The sequence below is a fragment of the Panthera leo genome, chromosome B4 (assembly GCF_018350215.1).
Source record: "Panthera leo isolate Ple1 chromosome B4, P.leo_Ple1_pat1.1, whole genome shotgun sequence".
Lineage (NCBI taxonomy): Eukaryota > Metazoa > Chordata > Mammalia > Carnivora > Felidae > Panthera > Panthera leo.
In genome coordinates, this window is record NC_056685.1 from 31,962,117 (window position 1) to 31,974,276 (window position 12,160).

At 49.2% G+C, this 12,160-nt stretch overlaps 1 protein-coding gene across 1 annotated transcript; it reads right to left on the reverse strand.

Moving 5' to 3' along the window:
- Positions 1 to 225: 225 nt before the first annotated feature.
- On the reverse strand, positions 226 to 3,951 carry FZD8 (frizzled class receptor 8). The gene has a single exon (XM_042945373.1). It carries the CDS (start codon positions 3,159 to 3,161, stop codon positions 1,074 to 1,076), a length of 2,088 nt encoding a protein of 695 aa, XP_042801307.1. The 5' UTR covers positions 3,162 to 3,951; the 3' UTR covers positions 226 to 1,073.
- Positions 3,952 to 12,160: the final 8,209 nt, after the last annotated feature.

Genomic DNA, 12,160 nt, shown 5'->3' on the forward strand with positions numbered 1-12,160 from the left:
CATATTATACAAGATAAATAACAAGGCCTGAGTGCAATTATTGCCTTGCAAAAGTTCCACTTACATACACTAAGGTGAGTGTTGTTATCCATGGATCAGAAAAGAGCTCTCATGAAAAACACCATCTTTGGGGAAGGTGCAAAAACTCAATTTTGATTTCAGTTCAACAGTGATATTTACTTTGCTAACAACTTAAGAACTAGAGTTTAACAGGTCATTTTCTCCATGCCTAAGGTCAGAGTACAAAATGAGAAACCAGAAAATGTCCATTTTTTCCAGCGTGTCCTTAGCAAGCACTTTAAAGGTAACAGCTTAGAAGAGGCAGGGGAGAGGGCGATGCTTAAATCATTTATCAAAAGTCATTTTATTGACAAAATAGAATACTTATATTTGTTCTTACAGGGGTGGCCTCTAAACTTTTTACAAAAAAAATGTACAGACTGTATATCTTTGAATATGTACATATTTTACACATTTTTACAATTTAACAAATAATTATATAAATACATCCTCTAATGTAAGAAACCCGTATTGATTTGGGGTGTATAATTAAGACATTTCTTGTTTGTTTATTTAAGGCATTTGCCTGGTCATTAAGAATACCCAAACCGTGCAATTCCATTAGGTCGCGGTCATCCCTCCTCTAGGATATGTTAGGAGTAAGAATTTACGTAGGAGAGTAGAGGGAGAAAAACAGGTCCCTCAGGTGAAATCTGTAGATCTGGCTTCAAGCTCAGCAAATGGCAACCAGCGAGGGCTACAAACCTTGCGTTTTGAAACGCAGCAGCAGAGTCCACCCTCCGCTGCCAACAGAGATTAACGCCCGGCGAGAGGAGCTCCACGCATATCAATGGAGGAAAGGGGGCTGGGTCTGGGAGCCTTCAATGCCAGGTACTTTGTTCTAAGCGAGTCATTTAAGTCCCAGCTAATGGATACCATTAAGAGTTCATTATCATGCTAATAGCAATCAACACGGTGAAGGGGTGGGAACCTCAGCCCGTCGACTGTCCCTTCGCTGCACTAGGTTTCCTCGCCCCCCTCCCCATTCCTTCCGGGTGCCCCCTCCCCTCCGCTCAGACCTGGGACAATGGCATTTGCTTTGGATAAGACACGGAGCTGGCCGTGCCAGATCGCCACGTCAGGCCGGTGCTGACGTCGCTGTAGAGGGATCCCGCCCCACCGCCCGGGACCCCGCCCCCACCGGACCCCACGCCCCCACCACCTCCCGGCACCCCACCCCCCCCTGCGGCCCCAGCGCCTGCGCCCCCCGAAGCACCCTTGCTGGCCCAGCAGCAGCGGGTGCACAGGGCGCGCCACGATTCGAGAGTCTTGCCGGACCAGACCCACACGCCCGAGGTGATGCCCACCACGAGGCACATGAAGTACTTGAGCATGAAGACGGCGTAGTCGGGCCGGCGCGCTTGGTCTGGCTGCAGGTCCCGCAGACACGGGCAGTTGTGCGTGGCCTCCCAGCGCGGGCGGTTGTGCTGCTCATAGAAGAGGCAGGCGACCACGACGGCGGCGGGCACGGTGTAGAGTACGGTGAAGAGACCCAGGCGGATCATGAGCTTCTCCAGTTTGTGCGTCTTGGTGGGGCCGCCCTGCTGCTTGATGACTGAGCGGATGCGGAAGAGCGACACGAAGCCGGCCAGCAGGAACATGGTGCCGATGAAGAGGTAGATGACGAGCGGCGCTAGCACGAAGCCGCGCAGGTTGTCGAGGCTCTGGTTGCCCACGTAGCAGATGCCGGCCACCGGGTCGCCGTCCACGGAGCTGAGCGCCAGGACGGCGATAGACTTGACGCTGGGCACGAGCCACGCGGCCAGGTGGAAGTACTGCGAGTAGCCAGCGATGGCCTCATTGCCCCATTTCATGCCCGCCGCCAGGAACCACGTGAGCGACAGGATCACCCACCAGATGGAGCTGGCCATGCCGAAGAAGTACACGAGCAAGAAGACCACGGTGCACAGCGCCGGGCCCGTGGTCTCGTAGCGCACGTGCTGCTCCACAGCGCCCAGTTCTTCGTACTCGCCGCGCCCGCCAGGGCCACCCGCGCCCGCGCCCGCCGCGCCCGCGCCCGCTGCCGCCGCCGCGCCGCCCGCGCCTCCCGTACCGCCCGCTCCGGGCGCGCCGCCGCTGCACGCCACCTTCTCGTGGCCCGCCACCAGGCGTACCAGGTAGCCGACGGACACGAAGAGGTAGCAGGCCGACAGGAAGATAATGGGCCGCTCAGGATACTTGAAGCGTTCCATGTCGATGAGGAAGGTGGAGACGGTGGCGAAGGTGGACACGAAGCACAGCACAGACCACAGGCCGATCCAGAAGACGGTGAAGGCGCGTTCGTCCTGGCTGAAGAAGGGGTTGTGGCAGGGCAGCGCGCAGTTGGCAATCTGGCCGGTCTTGACGCGGTTGTAGAGGGGGTGCCGCTCGCTGGACACGCTCACCATGGGCGCGCGGCACTGGCAGCCCGGCTCGCAGGGAGCGGAGCCGCCGCCAGGGGGCCGCGCCTTCCCGCCGCCGCCGCCGCCGCCGCCGCCGCGCGTGGGGGGCGCCGCTGCGTCCACGCCGCCACCGCCCCTGCCGCGGGACGGGGGCCTGGCCCCGGGCGGGCGGCCGTGGCCACTGCCGGAGGGCGGCTGCTCACCCGGGGGCGGCGGCGGCAGGCGGCGCGGCGGATTGGGTGCGGCTGTGGTGAGGTCGGTGCGGTTGTAGTCCATGCACAGCGTGTCGGGGTTGCCCTGCTCCGGCAGCCGGTCGCAGCGCATGCGATCGGGCCAGGCGAAGCCGTACTGGCGCATGAGGGGTGCGCAGCCGGCCTTGGCGCGCTCGCAGACCGAGCGGCAAGGAGGCAGGGGCTTCTTGTAGTCCTCCAGGCAGATGGGCGTGTACATGCTGCACAGGAAGAACTTGAGGTCGGGCGAGCACTGGATCTCTACTAGCGGCCAGAACTGGTGCACCTCAAGGCCCGCCTCGTCCTGCGTGTCGTGGTTGAACTGGTTGGGCATGTACGTGTAGTTGTAGCCGATGCCCTTGCACAGCGGCACGGTGATCTCTTGGCAAGCCAGCTCCTTAGCCGAGGCAGCCGCCGCACCGCTCGAGCGCTGCAACAGCGCCAAGGCGGCCAGCAAAGAGGTCACTTCCAACAGGTAACCCCACTCCATGCTGCGCGCCTCGGCCCCGCGCCCTCGCCCTCCAGGCGGAGCGCGGAGGGGCGCCGGGGGATTCGGCGAGGGAGCCGGAGAAGGGGAGAGCGGGTGCCCTGCTGGTCTCCTTGCTGCCTCTCCCGGAAGGCGGGCGGAGTGAGGGGGTGGGGGGTGTCTTGCAGTTAACCTAGTCCCTTCTCGGGACGCGTCCGCACCGCGGGGCCCGAAGCCTGGGCAGCGGCAGTGAGGGTAGCCGCAGGCGTGCACCACAGTCCCCGAGAGTCTGCCCTGATGACTCCGGGTCGGTCGAACTCAGCCCTCTCGCAGCACAGTGGCTAGCCCCCCGCTCATCGTCCCTCTCTCGCTCGCTTTCTCTCCGGCGCGCCCGGCCACTTCTCCACGCGGCGCCGGGGACGGTGCGGTGACTTTGCTGGGCACAGAGGGCGGCGGCACAGCAAGTTTCCTTTCGGGCCTCGGTGCGCAGTCAAGATGGCTGGGCCAGGCCGCTCGCCGCTCAGGGTCAGCCCCTGCAGCCCCCTTTCTGTCCCCAGGGACTCATGCTTGCCCCCAACGCTGCGCTGCTCTGCCGCCGGAGTTCGGGACCCGCCTCCGCAGAGGCCGCCGCCCTCTCTCCCAGGCGTCGGTCCGTCGGTCCGCCGCCGGGACTGACAGACTCCACCTCCGGTAAAAGTCCGCTCCGCGCTTCGGCCAGGAATCCGGCGAGGTGTAGGCAGTCCCCTTCTTGCTAGACACACGGAACCAAATCCAGACCAGAAGGCGGAATAGACACCTGAGCGGCGCGGCCCGCGCCCAGCCACCACTGCCTCCGCCGCCGCCTCCTGTTCCTCCACCTCCTCCTCCTCTTCCTCCTCCTCCTCCTCGGCGGGAGCAGCGCCCTTCACCCAACTTCCCGGCTCCGGCCCAGCTCACACCGCCCGGCCGGCTCATGAATATTTATACAGCGCGGACTCGGTCTCCGCCCTCAGCCGGGCGCGCCAATCGCCAGGAGAGGGGGCGGAGTCTACGCGCTCCCAAGTCTCGGCCTTCCTTAAGGCGGCCCGGAGTGTCCCCGCGGCCATGCGAGCCCTCTGCGGATGGAGAGTTTTGGTAACCTTGGGTTTGACCGCAGAGACCGAGGTTTTGCCACGATTGTCTCCACAGCGCTCAGTGCGTTTGAGTTCTTGGTTCCTTTTCCCCGAGTCTGCACTTGGGGACTGGGATGGGGGTTTTCTGCCTGCGCGTGCGTTTTTAGGCTCCTTTCAAACAAGTCACGTCCCTGCCTACTGCTGCTGCCTGATGTGGGTGACCCCGCGCCCCTCTGTGAGCCGGGTCGGTGGGGAACCCACCCCCACTGGAGTGCACGGGACCTTGACTGGGGCCGGGCTGTGCGGGAGAACCGGGAAGGTGTGCTCCTCTTGGGGTTTTTAGAATGATGATGTTTGAGGCTTGGAAGGGTGAGAGGAGTGGGAGACTGCAGTTCATTCTGGATAGTGGGGCTGGACCGAGGGCGCCCCAGAAGGTGTACGGGAGCACAGCCGCCAGCACGCGAGGGGCGGGAGAGGCTCCAGGCACAAGGGCGGGCCCAGGATTCTCCCGCCTCCGCTGATTGGTCAGGGGAGCCTCAGTTTTCTTGCCTGAAAAGTGGGGTAGTAGTACAGATTTCAAAGGGGGTTCCGCTAATTAGGTGGGATAAAATACGTAAAGCATCTGGGACGAAGTTCTTCCTTATGAAGATATAGTTCCCTTCCAGAAAGAAAAAAAAAAAAGAAAGAAAGGGAGAGGAAGGAACAGAAAGAAAGAGCAAAAGACAGAAAGAAAAAGAAAAAAAAAGTAAGTAAGTTATAAATAGGACGGACTGGAAACTGCGGCTGGCTTCCCTCTCTTCGCTTCGTACTTTTGGAACATATGTATGTCTATCCAAAGTTCACATTCTTTCCAGAGCCTCCTTTTCTACCGTGGGAGGCGGTGCTGAGCCCTGGCGCCGACGCACAGACACGTATCAGCGATCCGCAAGGAGCAGAGCGGGACCTGAGCTGCTTTTAGCAGCCACTTGGGACACCGCCAATGAGCACTTGCCCCCGCCAGCTCCGCAACTACCTTAAGACAGGGAGGGGAGGCGGAGGCCTGAAGGGCCGGCGGCCTGGCAGGTTCATTTACGCTTGTTAGGACGTCCCAGGGGGTTGTCTTTCTCCTAGAATGGAGTGTTTATTTTTTAATTGATGTGCTGTTTCATTTAGCGCTTGTATGGAACTCATGCTGTGGCTGTAATTACTGTAATCTCGGGAACAAGCATTTCAGTTAGCCAGGAGGGTGGCAAAATACGTTCTCTCTCTCTCTGTCTCCCATTCTCTCCCCCCATTCTCTCTCTCTCCTCTCTCTCTCTTTCTGTTTCAGGATTTTTGCTGTTTGTCAGGTTTCATGGCAGGAACGAGTAGGACTGGAGAACCAAGGTTGTTGAGGGTGTGGGAACAGAGAAGAATTAAGGGTGCATTTGAGGCCAGTTCAGTTTTTTGGGGAGAGGGGGTATGGTGGTGGTAGTTGTCTGTTTAAAAACAACTCTTGTCATGAAACAAAAATAATTAATTAGCAGCATTTGTATATTGCTTGAGCTAATGGAATCTGCGTCTTCCTCCTGTTTTCTCTAGCTTAGTTCAGCAACCTCATTATGCACCACATTCTAAACAGGCAGAACTACCTCTGCCCCCCGCCCTCACCCACCCTTGGGTTTTGGCAAATTCTGTATTTTGGCCAAAAATTCTAGGCATATCTATCAGGCTGTATATCTTTTTCTTTTTTCTTTTAATTGAAATCTAGTTAAACCTCCTTATTCTGAAAAACAACACTTCCTTCCCACTTTTGTTTTGGAAAAACTAAACTCCGTAGGAATCAAATTCAAAGGCTTGAGAAATACTGTAGTAGCTAATTCAGCAGAAAATGATTTCTATTCAAAAATTCAAAGACTTGACCTTTACTTGGTCTTTTTTATGGATTCCTTTCCCCTTTCCTCCTATTTGGAATTCCCTTTTATGGTGTACTGAATGTAGAAAGTCACCTCTTTGGTTAGTACCTTGTTCATCCTGGGCCATTCCCCAGGACAGTCAGCTGCAGAGCAACAACAGGTAATGGCAGGAGCCCTGAGAGCAGTGAGAAGGCAGTCTCCTCTGTGAGGACCCGCCTGGCACGAGGTTGCCCAGACCACGGATGGGGAGGGGCTGGTCTCCAAAAGCAACACAGGTGGTGAAAAGTTCTACTGCTTTTCTTCAGTAGGGAAACTGTCAAATAGCAAAGTTTAGAATTACACTATATAAATTTACTAGAATTAGGTAAAAACAAACTGACATTTGAAAATTGAGGCTGAAAATAGTTGGTTTTGGCTTTTAATCGGCATTTCAACTTTTTTTCTTTTTTCTTTTGAGACAAGATGAAAGCTCTGATGATGTGGAATGTGGAAATTTTTGGTAAGTATATTAAGCTTGCAGGAGAAAATAAGCAGACAAAAGTTCAGAGCTCTCAAAAATCATAGTACAAGCTATTTGGGAGATCTTACTGATTTGTGAGATTGAAACCATTTACGTAAAAATCATTAAAATTTACTTTTAATTGAGAGAATATAAGAGTAGCATTTAAAATTACTACTAAATGGCTACTTAACAATCTTTGAGAGCAGAAGAGACTTATGAAGCTAATTAGTGTATAAAAAGCAATGACAGCTAAAAGACACCAGAATCATTTATCAACATTGCTGGCTAAATAATGATCTTTTTTCCTCTTGTATGTAAAGCAGCTGTTTTTTAAGGGAGGGGAAATAGTTTTAGCAGTGACATAAATAATGTAGGAAACTTTCTAGAGGGATTTCTGAACAGATGTCTTGTTACTGAATAGCCTACAAGCATAATAATATATACAGTTGAGGCAGGAAGCTAACTCAGAGGAGGGAATATTTCATAAAACATTGGATACCAAATTAGATAGGAGACTATCAATATAGTGTATGTCTTGAATTTAGAAACTTTGGGGAAATTATGTTTCAGTGGATTATAGTTTAAAGATCCAACATAAAAATCTTGATGCCAGAGTGGGCCCATGTATCAATGTCAATAAAATGATTCATTCAAGATTAAGTGGAGAACCCTTTAGTAACTAATGAAAATTCTCAGGCATTATATAAAACAACAATTGTTTCTCCTAAAAGCTTATTTTCTTTCAGGGAAACAACCAAGTACTATATTATTAGAGAATATACAACTTGATAGGGTAATATTGGGGTTTCTTGGTGTTTTAAAATCTTTCCAAAAATTATGTTTTGAATCACCCACTACATAGATGGAAGAGAAGGTAGAGGTCAACTGGTCCTCCTTCAGTTGCTATTAGAATTAAAATGGGTGAGATTATTTTTATATTCTTCCATGTTAACATTAACCTCTATTAAAGATCACCCTCTTGTGTTTTCTCTACAACTAGGAAAAGGATCCTGTCAGAAGGAAGTGCTCTGCTGTGTCTGCTGTAAGAAGGCCCAGTTGTGAATGGATGGAGATAATGGAGCCAAACACAAATGACTGGCCAAGAGTCACATTCTCACTTTACATGCAGCTGCCATTTTAGAAAATGGCAATTATATTGTCATTATTTCATTTTATAATTCTTCTGGAATATGTTTTAGAAATCAATAATTATGCTTTTTCTTCATCCACACTGGAATATTGGCCAGATACCAAAACTCTTCATGCCATAGGATGCATTGTGCTTTAGTTTGGGAACTTTCCGGTGCAGTTGACCAGTAAGTAAAACTGGATTAGTTAAGAAGGACACTTAATTACTATCATATGTCAATAAATCTGGAAGCAGGGAGTTCCACCATTGTGACTCCATGTTAGGCCTGCAGATAGGCTTCTAGCTCTTGGCTTCCCCTTTGGTTCCCTGGGGCCTCCCATTGTCAAGTCCTCACATTTCATGGGACCACAGCAGAGGCAGGAAGAGTGGCAGAAACTCCCCCTTTGCATCTGTTCCATTAGAAAAGAAAACCTTTCCTTGAAGATCATCCGCTTAGGTCCTACTGTTGGAACCTGCCATGCCACTCTTAGCTGCAAGGGAGGCTGTGAAAGTGAGGATCTGGGGGGTGGCTGGTGGCAGGGCTCTAGGAGTAAGGAAATCAAGGAAGTGAGAATGGCTGTTGAGAGATAAGCAACAGTCAGGCACACATTGCTAGTTGAAATTAACTTTCAAGGAGTCTCATTTTGCCAACATGCCTCATCTTCCAGAGTATTTTGTTCAGGGCTATGAATTAAGTGTGATCTAGACCCAAGAAAACCTTGATATCTACATTTTTTTTTTCCTTTTGAAATTCACACAATACAATTCTCTGTACTGTTGGTGTGAAATAAATGTCCAACAGTTTACTACTTGTTTCACTCATAATGTGTATAAACAGGGTACCATAACTGCTTAGTTCCTTTTTGTTAGGTCCTTCCCTTCCCTTTTGGAGACTTCATTAAAAACAATGACACAATTCTGGAATATTACATTGTTTCTTTTAAGTTATATGATATGACTTTAAAAAATAGACAAATATAGACAATACAGAGAAACGGTGTTGAATCCTCTCTCTGAGGGGCTCATGGAAGTGAAAGAATCTTTATACTAAAAAATTTTGGGGGCATCTGGGTGGCTCAGTCAGTTAAACGTCCAACTTCGGCTCAGGTCATGATTTCAGGCTCATGAGTTCAAGCCCGCATTGGGCTTGGTGCTGACAGCTCAGAGCCTGGAGCCTGTTTTGAATTCTATGTCTCCCTTTCTCTCTGCCCCTCCCCACTTGCAAGAGTTTACTTCTGGTAACAATGATCCATTTTAAGTGATGGGGGTGCCTGGGTGAGTCAGCTAGTTAAACATCAGATTCTTGGTTTTGGCTCAGGTCATGATCTCTTGGTTGGAGAGACTGACCCCCTGTTCAGGCTCTGTGCTGACAGTGGGGAACCTGCTTGGGATTCTCTCTCTTCCTCTCTCCCTGCTCCTCCCTCTGCTCACATTCTCTCTCTCTCTCTCTCTCTCTCTCTCTCTCTCCCTCAAAATGAAATAAATAAAAATTTGAAAAAATAAAATTATGGTCTGAAACCATAATAAAACTTACATGAGTAATACAATAATAACTATATGGGCACTAAGGGCATGGAAGTGGTGATGATGACAATGGCATTTCTTTCTATTTTGTTTATCTTTGACCAGGTTCAGGTAAACATATATAATTTTTTTTTTTTTGAAAGAGAGAGACAGAGTAGGGGAGGGGCAGAGAGAGAATATTAAGCAGGCTCCACACCTAGGGCAAAGCCCAGTGTGGGACTCGATCTCATGAACTGTGAGATCATGACCTGAGCCAAAATCAAGAGTCAGATGCTTAACTGACTGAGCCACCCAGGTGCCCCAACAGGCAGTAATTTTTTTAAGTGTATTTATTTATTTTGAGAGAGAGAGAAAGGGCACGTGCATGAGTTGGGGAGGGGCAGGGAGAGAGACTCCCAAGCAGGCTCTGCACTGTCAGCACAGAGCCCATGGGACTCCATCTCCAAGAACCTTGAGCCAAAACCACGAGTCAGATGCATAATCGACTGAGCCACCCAGGTGTCCCTACATGTAATTTTATTCAAGAGGTGACAGCACTTGTTTTTTTGTCTGGTGTGAGTCTTGCATGCTTTCTCAGAAGCAAATGTACTTCTAAATGATTAACCTTATAGTTTTCAGTAAGTTTAATTCATAGTATATTAATTTATAGAGACAAAATAAGAAAAAAGGGTGCAATTAGTATGTGAAGTTTACTGAAATCATATCATATCACATTAATATGAACTCCTGGTGTGCTTTCCCAAAACAATTCTGTAGAGTTTAGTTTGAAAAGTCTTAGTCCAGAATGCATTCAAAATATACTATCAAGTGAAATAAAGCAGGATATAGAACTATATGGTATGAGCCCAGTTATACTATTATGTATGTGTAGAAAAAAAAACTGGAAGGAGTTCACAAAAATATTACTCATAGTTGTGGTTGAATTGGATTAATTAAGAGTAATCTTTATTTTCTTTTTTTTATAATGGTCTGAATTTTATACTGAGAAAAAATTATCTTGAAACAACCCCAGGTTTAGCATTTATTATGCATTATTTTTGGCTGTTCTTTTTTAAAATGTTTTATTTATTTGTTTTGAGAGAGAGAGAAAGACCGTGCAAGCAGGGGAGGGGCAGAGAGAGAGGGAGAGAGAGAGAATCCCAAGCAGGCTCCACGTTGTCAGTGCAGAGCTGGATGTGGGGCTCAATTCCACAAGCCATGAGATCAAGACCTGAGCAGAGATCAAGAGTTGGACACTTACCCAGGTGCCCCTGGGCTGTTCTTTACTTTCCATATTTTGTCTTTTTTCCTTACATGGATGAAAATTACCAGAGAGCAAGAATCATGTCTTAGTTATCTCTTTCTCCCCACAGAAATTCTATCCCATGTATAACACTATGCTGTCAAAGCATGTTAGTCGATTTACAGATTGACTTATTGTCCTTACCTTTGGTATGATTCTGTCTCCCAGTGCTCCAGAACTATCCTTCTGATTGAGAATCTGCAGTTTTGAATGTGGTGAGAGGGAGGAAAGGAGGAAGGAAGCTTGTTACTGCAGGGCCACAGAACTGGCATTAGAAGCAGAACTCTGGGGGTAGGTACCCATGGGGACAGGTAGCCTACAGCCTCTCTGAGCTTCACTTCTTCATGGTTAAAGTATGGAATGACACACATGAGTCCCCCATTGGTTGTGAGAGTTAGATATGCTACAAGCTAAAAGGCACCAAGCACAACGTCTGGACTTAAATGAATTGAGCTTCATAAGAGTTTTCTCTTAGTGCTAGAGTGATAGGAAATGTATCTATGACCACGAAATTACAGACGCAAGATGAAGTTATCCTGATGTTATACTTAAATTTTTTTTTATTGTGAGGAAGATCTTTTTTACCTCTCCTTCATAAATTCTATAAATATTTAGTACCGATTGTTTTGGTTATTATTGATGTGTAGCACTGACCCCAAATCTTGGTGGTTTAAAATAACCTTTTGTGTGTGTGTGTGTGTGTGTGCTCACAATTTTAAGGGTCAGGAACTTAGGAGGGGCTTGCGGACCTTGCTTGGGATTTCCCTTGTAGGACAACAGTCATCTGAGGACTTGACAGGGTTAAATGACCAAGGTGGCTGAATCAATCAGCTACCAGTTGATGCTCTCAACTAGAACACCTTTGCGTGAACACCTTACCTTCCAGTGTGGCAACATGAGAGTAGTTAGACTCCTTGGACCCCTTATAGGGTGGGGCATTCCCCAGAGTGAGCATCTCAAGAGAAGCAGGTGAAAATGGCATGAACTTTCTATTTCTTTCTTTCTTTCTTTCTTTCTTTCTTTCTTTCTTTCTTTCTTTCTTTCTTTCTTTCTTTCTTTCTTTCTGATTTAGCAGCAAATTTATGCAGCACCCCTCTGCTGTACTCCGCTGGTTGAAGCTGTAAAAGCCAGCTCAGATGGAAGGAACGTCAAACACATTGGGGGCCATATTTTAGAACTGCCACACCAAATAAGTGCTGGGTCCTATGTTAAATGTTAAAGCTATAAAGATAGATGAGACACTGTATTAGTCTGAGTTCTCCAGAGAAACAGAACCAATGGGATATATATGATTTATTCTGAGGAACTGGTTCATGCGATTTTGGAGGGTGAGAAGTGTCACATCTGGATCTGCAAGCTGGAGGTTCAGGAAGGCCAGGCGTGTAGCTCAGTCCCACTCTGAAGGCCTGAGGACAAAGGGGGCTGATGGTGTCATTCCCAGTCTCAGGGCAGGAGAAGACTGATGTGTCAGATCAAACAGGCAGAAAGGGGCCAATTCTCCCTTCCTTTAACTTTTGGTCTATCCATGCCCTCAGTGGATGGACAATGCCCACTCACACTGAGAAGGGCAGTGTGCTTTAGGATCCACTGATTCAAATGTTAATCTCTTCCAGAAAGGCCC